This window comes from Moschus berezovskii, chromosome 13 (genome assembly GCF_049115385.1).
Source record: "Moschus berezovskii isolate FMDL1 chromosome 13, NW_MosBer_1.0, whole genome shotgun sequence".
In the NCBI taxonomy this organism is placed as follows: domain Eukaryota; kingdom Metazoa; phylum Chordata; class Mammalia; order Artiodactyla; family Moschidae; genus Moschus; species Moschus berezovskii.
Genome location: NC_142472.1, coordinates 10247404 through 10267556, shown reverse-complemented (window position 1 = coordinate 10267556; position 20153 = coordinate 10247404). Strand labels below are relative to the sequence as shown.

The following is a 20153-nucleotide window of genomic DNA, read 5'->3' as shown; positions in this document are numbered from 1 at the left end:
AACATATGACAGAGGGATTCCTTTCCTCTGTATAGCCTGAACTCTTTCACAGTATCTTCTGTTTTAAATTCTTGCCTACCTAGTTTGTCTTTCTAAACATCCTAACGCTTTGCTTTTTAATAAATTGCTCTTTGTTTTTGTGTAGCCAGCCATCACCTAGGGACTTCGATGGTGGTCCATTGATTGACTCTGCTCTTCCATTGCAGGGGCCACGGATTTGATCCCTGGTCAGGGAACTAAGACCCCCATGGAAGTAAAAAAAAAAAAAAAATCACCTACAATATAGGCAAATGTCAACTTGTGCAATGATTCGTTATCTGTATTGGTGTAATCAGAAGTTGTTATACTTTTTGATAATTCCTTGTAGAGATATACATAATTACAAAAGCCCTTCAAAGTGTTAGTTATTGAGTATGGACCAACTCATTATCCACCAAGCAAGGTTGAGATAACTATGCATTTCTCCTGGGCACGTACTGTGAAAGATATTTACTAGATTACTGTCTATATGTGAAAACTTCTCCCATGGAATAAATAAAGGAATAGTGTTAAAATTTGAATTTTGGAACTTTCTCTAAACGTTTTGAAATAGTTCAAAAATTGGATTTTATAAAATTATAGATGTGATATCTTCTGAGTCAGGAAGAGAGATGCTCAGAATTTTTCATATGGTTGCTAGTCTAATATAAAGAGATGGATAGAAGAATGACTGGAAAGATATATTAAGTTGTTCATGTTTGTTGGCTCAGAGATAGCGAGTCATATTGAAAAGAATGACTTTTCTCCCCCATATGTACCCATTAGGATACAAGGTAACCTACTGTAACAGAGTCTTAAATCCAGTGGTGTAAATAAGATAGAAATTCATCTACTTCTCATTTAATGGTCTGGCTGGTCTGCACTGATGGGGCAAGTTAGTATCCTGTGGCCATTATTCCGCGAGATACGCAGACCTCTCTCTTTCTGCCCCCACCCACCCCCACACCTGTCTGTTTCTCCCCTTCATCCATATTGCCAAAGCGGAGTTCCTGCAGTATCAGGGAGCCCATGGGAAACAGGAAGCAAAGGAAGATCAAGCAGTTCTTTTTTTCATGGAGGTGAGACTGCAGTTGGATACATTTCTTTAACTTAGACTCTTTTTTCCTTGGAATTAGTCTGTCTTGTCTAGCTGTAACATAGATGGGAAAATGGAGTCTGTCTGGGTGGTCTTTTGTTTAGTTAGGATTCTACTGTGGCAAGATAAAATGTAAAATTTAGGGGAATCCTGCAGTCTGTCGCAAGATACTTCTGTATTTAAAGTTTTATTTGATATGTATTAATATTATAATTTATAGTGTTCTAAGGACTGATGCTAAAGCTGAAACTGCAATACTTTGGCCACTTCATGCGATGAGTTGACTCACTGGAAAAGACTCTGATGCTAGGAAAGGTTGGGGGCGGGAGGAGAAGGGGACGACAGAGAATGGGATGGCTGGATGGCATCACCGACTCTGTGGACATGAGTTTGAGTGAACTCCGGGAGTTGGTGATGGACAGGGAGGCCTGGCGTGCTGTGATTCATGGGGTCGCGGAGAGTTGGACACAACTGAGCGACTGAACTGAACTGAACTGAACTGAAACATTCAATGAATGATTCCGTCTCTTTGGAACACAGTTTTCTTATTTGTGTCTTCTTTTTCATGCTCATTTTCTTATTCTATCACTAGTTACTAAAAGTTACCCCCAAACATATAGCATACAGATTTCTTTCATTTTCCTTCCTGTGGTATCTGACTCCTGCATGAGTAGTGGGTGTGCAGGCGTTGCTGACAGGCATGGATTGATTTGCTTGGAACAGCAACATTGTTAGCACTTGGTGGCAGATGTGGGCACATTGTTGGTAAAGGGCCAGAGAAGGAATATCTTAGACTTTTTGGGTCACGCAGCCTCCATTGCAACCGCTAGCCTCTACTGTTGAATCATGAAGACAACCCTGTATAAACACTGCTGTGTTTCAGTAAAACCTTGTTTACATTCTGAACCGTAGGCCATAGTTTGCTGATCTTGCTTATAGGATGAGTACACCCTCCAGGTAGAACTAGATGTCAGCTTGTTTGTGGAGCTACATTCTTACAGAAAATGAACTAGAGGGTAGGTCGGTCAGTGCTGTTAAGCTTCTGTCTGTTGTTTATTAATTACATGTTGTCTTCTGCTCTGTATTTATTCTCATATAGAAGGATAATAATGAGCACGATAATAGTCTTTTTTTGAGTGCCCTGCTGCTGCTGCTGCTAAGTCACTTCAGTCGTGTCCGACTCTGTGTGACCCCATAGACGGAAGCCCACCAGGCTCCCCCTTCCCTGGGATTCTCCAGGCAAGAACACTGGAGTGGGTTGCCATTTCCTTCTCCTTTGAGTGCCCTACGTTGTGGTAAACATTATTTCATTTGTACCTCATGACAGTCATACTAAATAGGCTTTAATACTTATCAACATTTCACAAATGAGGACATTAAAACTTTGAGAGTTTAAATAGCTTACTCAGAGTGAGAGGTCAGTCAGGTACTTGAACCTGCGCAGTTCTTTTCCTCCTTTGTAATTATCATACAGGGAAGGAGTCTCTAAGGCGTGAATAGCCAGAACAGAATCAGGCTTTCTAGGTTTGTTACGAAGCATAGTAGTACAAATTGGAACTATGCAGCAGTGGGTTAAAGAACTGAAAGGAATTAACAAACCTCTCTGTTTACTTCAACTCTGTAGTATACTCCAGTTGCTCTTCTAGTGGACGCCTGATCTAATAGCTGTGTTCCCTAATAGCTGGTCTTAAGATGCCTCTTCGCTCTGCCTTTTATTCCTGTTTAACATGTTTGTAATATGCGTCCTTCATAGGCTTTCCTACATCATATATTCCTCCTTGTACCATTCATGCCCCTCTGTGGTGGTGGCCTGTTTTAGCTTCACTTTGGAGGAGGCATTGTGTTGTTTTGTTGTTTAGTCGCCAAGTCGTGTCCAGCTCTTTTGAAACCCCGTGGACTGCAGCCTGCCAGGCTCCTCTGTTGATGGGGTTTCCCAGGCAAGAACACTGGAGCGAGTTGCCGTCTCCTTCACTCGGAGGCAGTCACTGTGTCCTGGGCTCAGTTTTTCCTTCCTGATCGTCAGCGTTTTCCTTCTCTTTGTCCTCTGCCTCTCCCATCCCAACTTTCCTGTTTCTTCTCTCCTTATTTGGAAGTATACTTGACCTATGATCAACTACTCATATTTAAAGCATTCAGTTTGGTGAGTTTTGACATATGTGTAGACCTGTGCAACCATCACCGTGATCAAAAGACTGAACATTTCTATCACCTACCAAAGTTTCCTCTTGCCTTTTGCAGTCCCCCTTCTCTCTGACCCTGTCCTAATGCTTCCTGTAGGTTGCCTTTAGTATGCATCATTTTTGGTCTTGCTTCTTTCTGTAATTCAGCATAATAATTTTGAGATTCGTCCTTGTTGTGTATATAAGGGGATTCACTTCTTCTTATCAGTTCAATTGTGTCCAACTCTTCGTGACCCCGTGGACTGCAGCACACCAGGCTTCCCTGTCCATCACCAACTCCCAGAGCTTGCTCAAATTCAAGTCTACTGAGTCAGTGATAGCATCTAACCATCTCATCCTCTGTCGTCCCCTTTTCCTCCTGCCTTCAATCTTTCCCAGCATTAGGGTCTTTTCAAATGAGTCGGCTCTTCGCATCAGGTGGCCAAAGTATTTTGAGTTTCAGCTGCAGCATCAGTCCTTCCAATGAATATTCAGGACTGATTTCCTTTAGGATGGACTGGTTGGATCTCCTTGCAGTCCAAGGGACTCTCAAGGGTCTTCTGGAACCAACACCACAGTTCAAAAGCATCAATTCTTCGGTGCTCAGCTTTCTTTATAGTCCAACTCTCACATGCATGCATGACTACTGGAAAAACCATAGCTTTGAATAGACGGGCTTTTGTTGGCTCAATAATGTCTCTGCATATTAATATGCTGTCTAGGTTGGTCATAACTTTTCTTCCAAGGAGCAAATGTCTTTTAATTTCATGGCTGCAGTCACCATCTGCAGTGATTTTGGATTCTTTTTATAGCCGAGCGGAATTTCGTTGTATGGACAAACCACATTTTGTTAATTCATTCATTGTTGATGGGTATTTAGACTGTTTCCAGTTTTTCACTTTGCAAATAAAGCTGTTAACATCTGTGTGTAAGTGTTTGTATAGGCATATGTTTTTGTTTTAACTTATGTAAATAGTTAGGAGTGAATTATCTCAATCGTATGATGAATGTGTGTTTAACTTTTAAAGAAACCTTCATATGGTCCAAAGTGGAAGTAAACTAAAATGTGCCAATTTATTTCCCCCTGCCCACCATCACAGCTTGTGACAGTTCCACTGGTACCACATATCCATTGACAATATTATATTTTAACTTTCAACCACTTAAGTTGGTATTTGGGTATATTTCCATATATTTTTTTGACAGTGTTGAACATCTTCTTGTGCTTACTGACCATTTGTATATATTTTGTGAAGTGTCTGCTTATATCTTTTGCTTATTTTAAAAAAAATTTGTTTTTTAACACCAGAAACATTTTATATTGAGGTATAACCAGTTAACCAGGAAACGTTGGGGGCAGGAGGAGACGGGGACGACAGAGAATGAGATGGCTGGATGGCATCACCGACTCTGTGGACATGAGTTTGAGTGAACTCCGGGAGTTGGTGATGGACAGGGAGGCCTGGCGTGCTGTGATTCATGGGGTCACGCGGAGAGTCAGACACGACTGAGCGACTGGACTGAACTGAACTGAACTGAATGAAGGGAATCAGCCATATATATACATTGTATCCATTCTCGCCACTCCCATCCAGACTGGCGCATAACATTGAGCAGAGTTCCATGTGCTATAGGATAGGTTTTTGTTGGTTGTCCATTTTCAGTGTAGCTGGTGTATGTGACCTCGCCTCTTTTTTAAAAACCTGGTTTGTTTATCATCTTATTGTTGTAAGCATTCTTTATATAGTCCAATTACAAGTTCTTTATTTGAAATATGTGTTGTAAATATTTTCTCTGTCTGTAGTTTGCCTTTTCATTTTCTTAACATTCATTTCATTTCCTTTGAAGAGCAGACTTTTAAATTTTGATGGAGTATAATTTGTTGATATACTTTTTTTATGGTTCATGGGTTTTGTGTACTATCTAAGAATCTGCTCCCTACCTCAAGATTTTTCTCCTGTATTTCCTTTTGTAAGTGTTATAGTTTTAGGTTTGTGACCCAGTTTGAGTTAATTTTTATGTATCCTGTGAGTTAGCGTTGAGGTTCATCTTCTGTTTTTCCCAAATGCATATCTAGTGGTTCTACCATTTATTGAAAAGACATTGATGTCCCCGTTAAGTTGACATGGCCATCATAGGGTTCTTGAGTTTACATTTGGTGTTTTATTGCTGCCTCAAGTTCAGATTTTTTGTTATCACTTGAAATCAAGGAGATCAGTAATTTTGCATGGTTTTTGCTAGGTCATAGGAGATTAATTGGAGAAGGCAATGGCAAGCCACTCCAGTACTCTTGCCTAGAAAATCCCATGGATGGAGGAGCCTGGTAGGCTGTGGTCTGTGGGGTCGCTAAGGGTTGGACACGACTGAACGACTTCACTTTCACTTTTCACTTTCACACACTGGAGAAGGAAATGGCAACCCACTCCAGTGTTCTTGCCTGGAGAATCCCAGGGTCGGGGGAGCCTGGTGGGCTGCCGTCTATGGGGTCACACAGAGTCGGACACGACTGAAGTGACTTAGCAGCAGCAGCAGCAGCAGCAGCAGGACATTAATAATACATTTATGCATATAGTAGGAATTATATTTTTAACTGACTCATTGTTTTTCAATTCAATCTGTTATTTTATTTTTAGGTGTTACACATAATATTGCATTGCTTCGAGAGGTGATAATCAACTCACGCTTTATAGAAGGAGACATCAACACTAAATTTCTTTCTGATGTATATCCTGATGGCTTTAAAGGTTTGTATATATCGAAATATTTTAGTGTATTAAAGTTATTATTTTTTATACTTTATTACAGTGGATGATTTCTTCTCTTCTGAAATTAGGGCTTTTCGCCTATGTTGTATTGGATACTAATATATTAATACTTAGAATATCCTAGGCTGTTGACATTCATGATATTGAGTATTCATGAGTGAGTCATGAATGTGTAATAGTCTAATTTTGTTGAGTGAGAGATTCAGCTAGTTTGTGGAATGCTGTGTTTCTGAAAGCCAAAACAGATTTGTATTCCCTGCTGATAAGAATATATATAGGCTCTCTTCTTTAATGTTAACATTGTATCTTTGTAAAAATGAGCACTGAACATTTCAGACTGCCAGGTGCTACGCCTATTAATGAAAATGGAGATGTCTAAGAAGGTGAAGGTTTTACCTGAAAATTGAATTTTGAGTAAAGTAATGAATGGACTGTGAAACAGCACTGCCGGGTCACCCGTGAGTGTTTCCGGGTAGCAGAAGTTACTCAACAAGTGAGAGTCGGAGAAAACCCTTGAGTGAGCATCAAAAACATGGTTAACACAGTACTAAGACACTGACAGCACTTACTTGAGACTTACTAGAAATGTTCAAGTGAAGGCCAGCAAGCTCTCCATATGTTTCTAATGAACTTGGGTACATATGAAGATTAGATCTTCTCTCTCAGTTGTTAAGTGTTCTTCATATCCATTTAAAGTGTTTTAATATATAAAATGACTCATTCATTTTAGAAGCTGTATATAGATTCAGGTCAGCTTCATGTAGAGATATTAAATACATTTCCAAAGCAATTTCTTACAAGGAATTTATAATATGGAGTGTTCATAAGACTAACTGGGGATTACTGATTTGATTGTTCTTTCAAAACTCTAGTGTTACAGGCCTTTATCATTAGTACCAAGAAAAATAAAGAAAGTGTTTTATTTCGGAACTTGAAACAAAGACCAATGAGTCATCATGTTCTTTTTCCCAAACTTTTGAATTTTTAGAAGCATAATTCACAACCTTAACATGATTGCACTTTTCTACTTATGTGATTATTTCATTATTATCTGTTGGTTTCATGAAGTCAGGTGCCACTTATGTTTTTGTTTTTTATGTATCCCTGCCGACCAAGATAGTCACGATAACGTGATCACTGACCTAGAGCCAGACATCTTGGAATGTGACGTCAAGTGGGCCTTAGAAAGCATCACTACTAACAAAGCTAGTGGAGGTGATGGAATTCCAGTTGAGCTATTTCAAATCTTGAAAGATGATGCTGTGAAAGTGCTGCACTCAATATACCAGCAGATTTGGAAAACTCAACGCTGGCCACAGGACTGGAAGAGGTCAGTCTTCATTCCAATCCCAAAGAAAGGCAATGCCAAAGAATGCTCAAACTACCGCACAATTGCACTCATCTCACACGCTAGCAAAGTCATGCTCAAAATTCTCCAAGCCAGGCTTCAGCAATGTGTAAACCGTGAACTCCCAGATGTTCAAGCAGGTTTTAGAAAAGGCAGAGGAACCAGAGATCAAATTGCTAACATCCGCTGGATCATGGAGAAAGCAAGAGAGTTCCAGAAAAACATCTATTTCTGCTTCATTGACTATGCCAAAGCCTTTGACTGTGTGGATCACAATAAACTGTGGAACATTCTGAAAGAGATGGGAATCCCAGACCACCTGACCTGCCTCTTGAGAAACCTGTGTGCAGGTCAGGAAGCAACAGTTAGAACTGGACATGGAACAACAGACTGGTTCCAAATAGGAAAAGGTGTACGTCAAGGCTGTATATTGTCACCTTGCTTATTTAACTTATATGCAGAGTACATCATGAGGAACGCTGGGCTGGAAGAAGCACAAGCTGGAATCAAGATTGCCGGGAGAAATATCAATAACCTCAGATATGCAGATGACACTACCCTTATGGCAGAAAGTGAAGAGGAACTCAAAAGCCTCTTGATGAAAGTGAAAGAGGAGAGTGAAAAGGTTGGCTTGAAGCTCAACATTCAGAAAACAAAGATCATGGCATCTGGTCCCATCACTTCATGGGAAATAGATGGAAAAACAGTGGAAACAGTGTCAGACTTTATTTTTTTGGGCTCCAAAATCACTGCAGATGCTGATTGCAGCCATGAAATTAAAAGACGCTTGCTCCTTGGAAGGAAAGTTATGACCAACCTTGATAGTATATTAAAAAGCAGAGACATTACTTTGCCAACCAAGGTCCGTCTAGTCAAGGCAATGGTTTTTCCCATGGTCATGTATGGATGTGAAAGTTGGACTGTGAAGAACGCTGATCGCCGAAGAATCGATGCTTTTGAACTGTGTTGTTGGAGAAGACTCTTGAGAGTCCCTTGTACTGCAAGGAGATCCAGCCAGTCCATTCTAAAGGAGATCAATCCTGGATGTTCATTGGAGGGACTGATGCTAAAGCTGAAACTGCAATACTTTGGCCACCTCATGCGACGATTTGACTCACTGGAAAAGACTCTGATGCTGGGAAAGGTTGGGGGCGGGAGGAGAAGGGGACGACGGAGAATGAGATGGCTGGATGGCATCGCCGACTCTGTGGACATGAGTTTGAGTGTACTCCGGGAGTTGGTGATGGACAGGGAGGCCTGGCGTGCTGTAATTCATGGGGTCGCGGAGAGTCGGACACGACTGAGCGACTAAACTGAACTGAACAACTAAAGCAGACCCTAAATAAATATTTGTCAAATTAATGAAAGGAATGGTGCTCATGATATAGGTGAGAAGGTGTCACCTTGACTGTTTTGAATTAACTGTACGTGTATTCAGATTACAAATTTGTTTTGATCCTAAAGTTTTGGCTTTTTTTCCTGTCTAAAGTTTTAAAGTTGTTGTCAGTTGTGAAGTGGACTTGGATTCCCATGTGCTTTTGTGTCTGCCTGGCTTACATGAAACAGTTGGCAGGAGGAGATGCCAGATCAAAATATTGTGTGTGCACATGGATATTTATGTATACATTTACACATTTATATATGTGTTTATGCATATTTGGTGTTATATCCCATTACCATGGAGCATTTAAAATTTCTAATTGGAGTTGGTTACTCTGTGATAAATATTTAGCAGCAATTGAAAATGTTCCAAATTCTCAAGAGAACTCCGAAGTTTTCTTAAAATCAAACATTGCAGTTTGTTGTAATAAGTTTAATATATTACACTTTTTTTTTGGGACAGGATTATTAGCACAGACACTATAATTCTATTTCTTATGCATAGTAGTTTTTAGATTGTTGTAAGTTGTTAGAGGCCCTTAGCAATTTTTAATTCAGCCTTCATTTTACGTATAAGGAAACCAAAGCTCAGAAAGACTGATAAAGCTAGATAATCAGTGATATAATAAAGCTGGAAATTAAACTTAAGAGTTTTCAACTTCTGTTTTATTAGTCACTCTATTCTGCTAGAATTCAAATTCATAAATCATAAATCACGTTTTCAGAGTATGCTGTATGTTGTCACATAAGGACTTTAAATGTACACACCTGTGTTTGCCATTCTTAATGTCTGCTGCTTTTTGTATACCTTCATATTGTTTTCATGTAAGTTCTTTCTTCTCTGAGTGGCTACTATATCTCGTTCTTCTTCTTCAGATTATTCTACGTCTTCTTCCCAGTTTTTCTCCACAGGAGGTCTTAAATATATTAAACTGTATCATCTTTGATTGTTTGATATATGTGCCTGAAAGAGACAGCAGGAAGCGGCAACTGAAGTTAATCCAGGATCTTATCCATATGTTTGAGGCTGGGTCATTTTGCCCCTTTGGGATTACCCATCTGCTTCCCATCTGTCCAGCTACCCCAGACACTGTTCATAGGCTAGTGCCTGTCTTTTGACCGCATTAAAAATTTCTATTATATATGTTTATTATTCCAAGTTTATTTGTAGACTACGACAGTGTTACTTACTAAAGACTCTTAGTATGAACTTTGAAAAGTTTGTGTCTAAAATTTAAAAATAGAATACAGAGTTTGTTCGTAAGGTCAACTTATTAGATGCTGATGTTGAAAAGGTATTTTCCTTTGATTCTGAAAAGTAAATGGAAGATGGAGGAGTAGATATTTTGACTTTGAAATAAAGGGAAAATGAAGATACTTTAAGAAATGTCATTTCATTTAGCCTAAAATGGAAATTTTGGACTTATTTCTCTGCTGCCTTGCTGCACTTGAACTGTTAGCCCTATCAAAATAAATTGTTAGAATTATCTTTCTCTTCTGAAAAGTTGCAGAATGTTTAGAAAACTTTGATTCAACACAAGAAGTCTACCATTAAATTATACTTCTCTTTTTTTCCCTCTGAATTTAATCATGTATTTCTGTACCTTTAAAAGTGACAAATACATGACTGAAGTGTTGCCTTTAAAAATTCAGTCATTAAAATCATTCAACAAATAATTGGTATATGCCGTAGATGAAAATCAAAGAGAAATAGTATATTTTCCTCATCCTTAATGTGGTTGTATCGTTAGGGAAATAGACATGTAAAGAACTAACTACACTACAGGACAGGTCAAATGGAGCGCTAAGGTGAAGATATAAACTGAGTGTCTTAGAGCAGAGAAAAAAGAAACCAGTTGTGATGTGGGGAGTCCAGGATGGCTTAAAGGGTGAGGGAGTGTAGAACGTTAAATACTTTCTCTGAGGACTCTATTCTGCAGGTGCTGGGGCCACAATACTGCCTCAGGAGAGCCTCTGCATGTATCTCTTCCTGATCCTCCTCCTTTGATGTGATGTTGGAGGTTTGAAATAAACCTTGGAGAAGGTGTTTACAGTTAGGGAATTAGCACGTGCTCTTCACTGGGGCTCTTTTCCTTCCCATATCCCAACTGGTTATTAAACTTGTGCTGGCAAACCATTGCCTACACTTTGACCTGCTGATCACAAGCAAACAGAGCCATCTGCATACAAAGGAAGAGGAATTCGCAGCTAGGGAGGAAGAACCTAGAAGAATCCCTGAGACAGGCAGTCCTCAGTTTTAGACCAGGCATTGCCTCTCTCACTCTTACAGGGTGACTTTGTCTTCTCTGCCCTGCCAAAGGCTTTGAGGTTCTTCCCGGTGGAGAGCAATGAGGTGGCGCTAGTGATAAAGTTTATATCTTCACCTCCTAGGTGGCGCTAGTGATAAAGAACCCGTCTGCCAATGCAGGAAACGTAAAGACGTGGGTTTGATCCCTGGGTCAGGAAGATCCCCTGGAGAAGGAGATGGCAGCCCACTCCAGTATTCTTGCCTGGAGAATCCCATGGACAGAGGAGCCTTGTGGACTGTGGTTCATAGTGTTGCAGAGAGTCAGACGCAACTCTGAGGGCCATGCACTGAGGGGCATCAGGCAGACGAGGTAGAGGATCAAGTGAAAGTGGACGTAACATGGTGACTCCTGCTCTCCCCAGCCCTGTTCTCCACTTGGCTCCCAGAGTGCTGGCAGGCAAATAGCCACAGGCACAAAGTAGAGTATCTTTCCCAGAGAATCTTACTGCTGTTTAGTCGCTGAATCATGTCCGACTCTTTGCGATCTCATGGACCGCAGCCCGCCAGGCTGTCCTTGGGATTCTCCAGCAAGAGTACTGGAGAGGGTTGTCGTGCCTACTCCAGGGGAGCTTCCCCACCCAGAGATGGAACCCAGGAGACCCAAGTCTCCCTCTTGGCAGGAGGATTCTTTACTGCTGAGCCACTAGGGAAACCCCTGAGAAATCTAACCAACCCTTAAAGGGATTACCCAAAGATTCCCCCAAACAAAAGGAACCCCAGACTACCGTACCCATGAGGCCAGGGGTCAGCCAAGCTGCAGCCCACATGTAGAGTACACATGGCTCAGGATCAGGACACCTGTCAGCACTGTCTCATACACACTGCCTTTAAATGGAACCCCCAGAAAAGTGTCCACCACAGACGGTTGGAAGAAAACCACTTAGGAGAACACAGATGAGGCTTCTTAAAGCTAGGTGGATGGGTAATAGCAGGGGCTTTACAGAGGCCCTCAGAGAGGTGCTGCGACAGGGGCTTGACCTCCAGTAGCCACTGGAGTGGAGAGCATGGATTGCTGAGGGCTTACGGTTTTGAGATTATCCCCCTTAGAAGGCTCAGAAAGTTCGTTGCTCAATTGTATCTGACTCTCTGCAAACTCCTCATTGCTTACCAAAAAGTAGATGTTAGATACTTGATATATTCAGTAGCCACTTGGTAAAGAAACTCTTTTCTAATAACTCATTTCTAATAAAAGTGAGCCAATTAAATTTGATTAAAAGGCTGCTTACTGAAAACTAATAAAAAGCATCATTTTACGTGATGAAATGCTGAAATCATTTCCCTTAAAATCAGGAATGAAATGAGGTTGACTATAAAATTACTGTTATTATTAAACACTTTTATAAAGGATAAAAAAGGAAAAAAGGAAGTAGTTGGTATAGATATTTTTTTGAAAGACACAGTCTTTTTTTCCCTAGGTATTATTATATTCCTAGAAAACCCAGGAGATCCTAGTTTTATTAATAAAAATTTCTAGACTTAATAAGCAAATTTGGCAAGGCAGCTGAGTATAACAAGAAAAGTATGCCAAGTCAGTGACTCTTTTGTGTGGAAGCTAGCTTGAAACGAAAATAGATAAAAAACAAAAACAAACCTTTTCATATTAACCATAGTATCTTGTAAGACCATAGAGAAAATGAAATGGGGAAGACTTAGAACCTTTGTGAAGACAGTTGTAACTAAAATCTTGTTAAGGAACAAGAAACAGAATCCAAACACACGGGTAAAAAAATCAGTTATTGTTTGGGAGACTCGGCGTTTTTGGGAACTGGTCTTTCTCAGATTAATACACAGATTTTATGTAGTTCCAGTTAGATTCACAAGGCTTGCTACATAAATAATTTTAAAGCTTATATGTAATCATAGATTTCTGAGACTAGCCAAGGAGATCATGTGAAAAATAAAGAGCAAAATTGGCTTCCATATATTAAAACATATTGCAGTGCCTCTATATCTAAGAAGTATAATATAAAGGATAAAGTATTCTTGGTTATGATAGTATTTCTGATACATTGTCTTTCTGGACCTGAATAACCCTCTTTTGACATGGCCAGAGTACTCCACGAGTGGTCAGGACATTTTATTTAATAAGTTTTAGGATGTCTAAGGGCTTCCCGGGTGGCTCACATAGTAAAGAATCCGCCTTCAGTGGTGGAGACCTGGGTTCGATCCTTGAGTTGGGAAGGTCCCCTGGAGGAGGGCATGGCAACCCACTCCAGTACTTTTGCCTGGAGCATCCCCGTGGACAGAGGACCCTGGCGGGCTGCTGTCTATGGGGTTGCAGAGTTGGACATGACTGAGTGACTAGGCGCAGTACGGGATGTCTAATTGCAGTCTAGACTGGTGAAGTACACGCGGAGGAGGGGATTCTTCGGTGTTACTTTAGATCGGAAAAGTCCAGATCTGTGGGTGGAAGTCACAAAGAAGCAGTCTCATTCAGTATGAGAAGTAACTGGCTAATGATTCAGAAGTCCTTGTAAGAAGTTTTCATTTTCCTATACTGGAGGAGTTCTGTGGCTCATATATAACCATCTGTCCAGCACTGCAGGAGAAGAGACATCCACACCACACGGAGGATGGAGTTGACGATCTTCATAGCCCCTTTCTATCAAAATTACTCGAGATTCTTTAAAAAACTGTAGAAACAAATTCAGTTGAGTTGCAGAAGTTTTTAGCACTCTTATACCAAATTTATTGCATATTTATCACTGGCAAAATTTGAAAATCTGTTCTGCCATCAATAAAAGGGTTAAAGTTGTTGTGCATTATATTAGTTTGCCTATGAGATGTGATAGAATTCGATTTTTACTTGGGAACTGCCTTTCTCAATATTTCCTGAGTCAGTGCAGCTGGTAATTTATTAGAGCAAGTGAAACACTGACTCAGTATCCTGCAGGTTACTGCAGGAAGCTAGCTTGAAAGGAAAATGGAAAAAAACCTGAAATCTTTTCATACTGACTATAGTATCTTGTAAGAGTATAGAGAAAATGTAATAGGGAAGACAGAACGTTTATGAAGACAACTGTAAAACCTTGTCAAGAAACAAAAATTACCCAATCTGAACACATGGGGAAAAAATCAGTTATTGTTTGGGAGATATGGCATATACGAGTGCTGGTCTTTCTCAGATGAGTTCGCAGATTTTATATAATCCAGTTAGAGTCACGAGGCTTACTACACAAGTGATTTACAAGCTTAAGGCTACCTTGTTTTGCCTTTTTTCCCCTCTGTTGGCGATCCATGCCGTGCAGCTGTGTCCAGAGAAGAACTACTTTGTGAACCGCGGTGGTGAATGTGTTTCCATCAGGACTGAGGACACGTGCACGCATATATATAATTATACATATAACAATAGTGTGAGCAGAGTGCCCTCATCAGTTGTGCTGGTCTGACCCGCAGACTGGTTTCATGAGCTACTACTCACTGGTTTGTGTTACACAGTTGGATAAAGATGAGTCGGAAACAGCTCCTATTCAAATGAGATCAGGAGATGTGTAACTTCTGTGTCACTCTGGAGCTTGTTGTTAATAGAAATAAAGATTACTGGGCCCCACTTCAGGCCAACTACCAATCATGCTCCCCAGGTAGAGCCTGGGAATCTGAGCTTTAATCCGGGTGATGCTGATGCACAGTGAGGTTTGAGAAGCACTGGTCCTCTTCATACTCCAAAGAGTCTGTGTGGTTATATATTTGCTATATTGTAAATTGGGCTTCCCTGGTGGCACTGGTGTAAATAACCGACCTGCCAATGCAGGATATGCAAGAGACGTGGGTTCAATCCCTGGGTCGGGAAGATCCCCCTGGAGAAGGAAATGGCAACCCACTTCAGTATTCTTGCCTGGAGAATTCCATACTATAAAACTTAGGAGCTTTAAAAATAATTATTAATTCATTTTCAAAGTAACAATGATAAATCTATTATATGTTGACAGCAGAGGAATGATGTCATCACACATTGTATCTCCTAGATCAGGGAACCTCCACCATATACTCCTGAGAAAACAAGAGGAGGGCAAAAACGGAAATCCTAGCATTATTATGAAAATAGTTTTGACCTTGCAGACTCCCAAAGGGTTCTTGGGGACTCCCCGTCGTCCCCAGGCCATACTTTGAAAACTTCTCTTGTAGATGGTATGTTTTTGAGAAGACCAAGCCAAATTTCTATAATCCTCATGCAGGGTAGTTTGATAGAATCAAAGTAGAATGTTTCCATCACTGCTGAAGGGTTGGGTATGATTAGGAACTTTACAAAGCCTGTAGGAATGTGGTTTATAAAGCCGTCGCGGGTTCTGATAGATCTAGTATTATGGACCTTCTAGGTTTGTCTCAAAGAGGAATGGGTTATCGGGTCTTTATATTCTAATTGTGAATAGTTGTAGTCTCATTTATATTTTGAATACTTTTTTAAGACCTAATGTTGAAATTGCTTCATTTCTTTCTGATAAATTTAAATAACTACCTGATCGTTTTTTTTCTTTTTTGAATTGTACAAGTAGCGTCTTAGTGCAAATGACCCAGCACTCAGGTTGCCTGTGCTGTAGCATCTGATGAAGTCTATCATCTTTGTATGGCACTGTGGTAAATAAGTAGTGTTAGACATTGTGGTGAGGTTACAGAGCACTCACGGGGGTGTGTTAGCTGGCAGACCCTGGAGTAGACAGTCCTGCTTTGACTCACACATTTCTCGAGGAATTTCTGCACATAGAGCAGATTCCCCCATGAGCCACACTCAGTCAGACCAGGGCGTCTTGCCCCAGTTGTCAGGTGAGGCCTCTGCCCCCAGGTCCAGCTGTATGACGGTAAGAAGAGTGAATTCGAGAGGGAGAGAGAACTTGGTTGTGTGGTTGGTTGGTTAACTGGTCTTCCAACCCTGACTGGGAGTTCAGAGCCAAGACAATCATGTACCTATTTTCTTTTCATTCCTCACATTAGAAAACATGGCTCAGTCACTGTCCTCGACTGACAACACGCCTTTCCTCCCTTTATCTTCTCTCTCTTTAGAAGTAAAGTTGGGGTAGGGATTGACAAAGAGAAGCAGCTGTGAGGAGCCCTAAGGTTTTCCTAAAGGTCTGTGTCAAAAGTGTTTTTTTTGGTAATTGTTTTGTTCTGTGCATCTATTTAACATCTTCTTTCCCAAATTAGACTATAAGCTTCCAGTTAGCAGGGGTTTTTGTTTTATTTAAATAATCTCGCTCCCTCCTTTCCCCTGGCACAGCCCAGTCCCTGGTACAATACTAGCTCCATAATAGACGTTTGATAAAATGCTTATTTTAATGACTCACGGTTCTGTAATGTAGAAGGAAAGCTGTTAACATTATGTACGTGATGGATTGATTTCCCTCAGGACACCAGTTAACAGAGACTGAGAGAAACCAGTTCCTGGCAGTAGCGTCATCCTTGTTTGTGGCATCCCAGTTAAGAGCACAGCGTTTTCAAGACCATGGAAATTCAAGGTATGTGAGACCATTTAAAACAGAATAAATGAGCACAGAACAACACAACATTGAGGAAGGTACTCTGAAATCTTATAGGAAATCCGTTCAAATAGTTTGTATTTATTACTTCTGTTTTCTTACTCTGTTAATCTTGAAAAATGTATTGAGAAGGGGGATAGTACTAAAACGTAGGAAATAATCTGAACAGTTAAAAATATGTGTATAAGAAACAAGAAAGAATAAAGAATTAATTAATTACCTTTTTGCTTCCTAATAACCTAATAAGCAAAAGGGAAAACCTGCTTTATACTGGAGCAAATAAAATCATTGTGCCATTCATGCTTCTGAGTGACAGGATTATTTATTATGAATGTCTGTGTACCTACTAGAGTAATCCTGCATTAGCAAGTACTATCCATTACTTGTTGGAATGAAACAGGTAATAACCTGGTGTTATATCAACTCCTTTTCTTTTTGCTTTTCCTCAAGAGGAAGGGGTTTTCCTGGTAGCTCAGTTGGTAAAGGAGCTGCCTGCAATGCAGTAGAACCTGGTTCGATTCCTGAGTCAGGAAAATCCGCTGGAGAAGGGATAGGCTACTCACTCCAGTATTCTTGGGCTTCCCTTGTGGCTCAGCTGGTAAAGAATCCACCCGTAATGTGGTAGACCTGGGTTTGATACCTAGGTTGGGAAGATCCCCTGGAGAAGGGAAAGGCTACCCACGCCAATACTCTGGCCTGGAGAATTCCATTAAATGTATATAGTCCATGGGATCCCAAAGAGTTGAACACAACTGAGCGACTTCACTTTCACTTTCAAGAGGAAGAATAATGATTAAAAATAAAAGAAAAAAGATGACAGGTGACCAACCAGGTCTGAAGAACACAGATCAGAAATTCAGATTACCCCTGAAGAATTAGGTAGAAGGAAAACAACTGGGCTTAGGGTGTATATTTATGGCTAATGGTTTACTGAGAAAATCTCTTTTCTTTTGTTATTTTTTTATTGAAGTTTAGTTGATTTACAATGTTGTGATAATTTCTGCGGTACAACAAAGTGATTTAGTTATACATATTATACACACATATGTATACATATATATAATTTTTAAAATATTCTCTTCCATTATAGAATATTGAATATAGTTCCATACAGTAGGCCGTTGTTGTTTATCCATCCTATATATAAAAGCAGATACCTGCTAACCTAACCCCAGCCTCCCACTCCTTCCCTCCCCCAGGCCCTTCCCCCTTGGCAACCACAAGTCTGTACTCTATGTTTGAGTCTGTTTCTGTTTCATCAGATAGGTTCATTTGTGTATAATTTAGATTCCATATATAGGAGATATTATATGGTATTTGTGTTTCTCATTATGATTTACTTAGTATAATAATCTCTGATTCTATCTGTGTTGCTTCAGATGGCATTATTTCATTCTTTTTTATGGCTGAGTAATATTCCACTGTGTGTGTGTGTGTGTGTGTGTGTGTGTGTGTGTGTGTGTGTGTGTGTGTGTGTGTGTGTGTGTGTGTGTGTGTGTGTGTGTGTGTGTGTGTGTGTGTGTGTGTGTGTGTGTGTGTGTGTGTGTGTACACACACCATGTCTTCTTTATCCATTCATCTGTCAGTCAACATTTAGGTTGTTTCCACATGTTGGTGATTGTGAATAGTGCTACTGTGAACTCAGGGGTGCATGTATCTTTTTGAATTATAGTTTTGTCTTGATTTCTGCCAGGAGTGAGATTGCTACATTACATAGTAGGTCTATTTTTAGTTTTTTTTTTCTGGAACTTCCATACTGTTTTCCATAGTAGCTGTACCAACTTATACATTCCCATCAAGAGTGTGGAAGGGTTACCTTTTCATCACTTCCTTGTCAGTATTTGTTATTTATAGATTTTTTTTTAATGATGGCCGTTCTGACCAGAGTGAGGTGTGGTACCTGATTGTAGTTTTGATTTGCATTTTTCTAATATCAAGTGGTGAGTGTGTAAATAAATGTGGTACATCTTCATGATGGAACACTACTTAGCAATAAAAAGAAATGCAGTATTGATACATGCATCAACATGCATAAACCTAAAAAGAAAATCATGCTGAGAAAACAGCCAGTTAGAGGAGACTATACAATGTATAATTTCCTTTATTGGAAATTTATAGGAAGGACAGAAGTATAAAAGACTGAAAAAATGTCGAGAGATTGCCTGGGTGCAGGTGTTAACATCACAGAATTACACCCTTATACAGTCTAGGTCTGAAACTATAAACCAGTTATAATACATAATGTATTAGGCCCTTAAATCATGTAGCAAACAAAAAGTGGAGTTACGATCATTGTTGCAATAATACTAGCTTTTATGACTGTCCCTGTATTTGCCTTTACTGAGATATTTATTTCTTCAAGTGACTTGTGTATTTTCTAGTGTCTTTTCATTCCACTCTGCTGGACTTCTTTTAGCATTTTTTTGCAGGGCAGGTCTAGTTGTCATAGACTCCCTCAGCTTTTGTTATATCTGGGGAGGTATTAACTGCTCCGTCATCTTTGAAGGATATTTTTCCTGGATTTAGGATTCCTGGTTGACAATTTTTTCTTTTTTCTTTTAGCACTTTGACTATATCAGCCCACTCCCTTTGGCCTCCAGAGTTTCTGATGAGAAATCTGCTGATAATCTTATTTTCACCTGAAGATTCATCCCTCTCTTTCAAGAGTTTGTTGTCAGCTTTTGAAACTTTTGACTGAGGGTCTTTGAGTTCATCTTTGCAGTTTGTTGACCTTTTTGAATGTTTCTGTTCACGTCTGTCATCAAGTCTGGGGCGTTTTCGGGCACTGTTTCTTCAGATACTCTCTTTGCCCCTTTCTTTCCCTCCGGGACTCTCACGGTGTGTATGTTGGTCTACTTGGTGGTGTCTCCACAGGACCCTTAGGTTCTGTTCATTTTTCTTAAACCATCTTTTTTCTTTATATTCTTCAGACTTGGTAATCCTATTGTCCTGTCTTCATATTGACTGATTTTTTTCCTTCTGACGACTCAGATCCACCTTTGAATTACTCCAGTGAGTTTTTCATTTCAATTATTGTACTTTTCAGCTCCAGAATTTCTTTTTCATTTCTTTTTAGGTTTTCTGTCTTTTTATTGATATTTTTATTTTGCTTACACATTGTTTTCTTGACTTTTTCCTCCTTTAGTTCATTTAGCATCTTTGAGACAGTTGTTTCAAAGTCTTTTTCTATTATATCTGCCGTTAGGTCTTTTTCAGGGATAACTCTGTTGATCTTTTTTCCCGCTTTGAGTTGTCCATACTTGCCTGTTTATTTGTATGACTTCCGATTTTTTGGTTGAGCATTGAACATTTTAATCTAATAATGTGATGACTTTGAAAATCAGATTATCCTTCTTCCTCAAGGTTTAGTGGTTTTCATTATTGTCTTTGTCATTTTGTTGTTTTGATTCTTGCAGACTGTCTCTGTGCCAAGGATCAGGCTGAGATGTAAACTTAAGCTCTTCTCAGGTCTTTTCTTAGACTTTCCCTGGGCATGTGCAGTCACTTGCCAGTTTTCCTTATACATGCAGTTGTTTTAGAATATCTTAGCCTTTAAGGACTAGCTCTTGAAAAGGGAAAAAAAGAAAAAATGAAGAGGGGGTGGCGGT

The 20153-nt window shown here is 39.9% G+C and overlaps 1 protein-coding gene across 1 annotated transcript in view; it reads left to right on the top strand.

The window, feature by feature from the left end:
- The window catches only part of PCCA (propionyl-CoA carboxylase subunit alpha), a 377769-nt gene that overhangs the window by 203572 nt on the left and 154044 nt on the right, over window positions 1-20153 (top strand). Inside the window, exons 17-18 of the mRNA XM_055426614.1 lie at window positions 5907-6017; window positions 16416-16524. Coding sequence (XP_055282589.1) covers window positions 5907-6017; window positions 16416-16524 — 220 coding nt within the window. The remainder of the gene's footprint in view (window positions 1-5906; window positions 6018-16415; window positions 16525-20153) is intronic.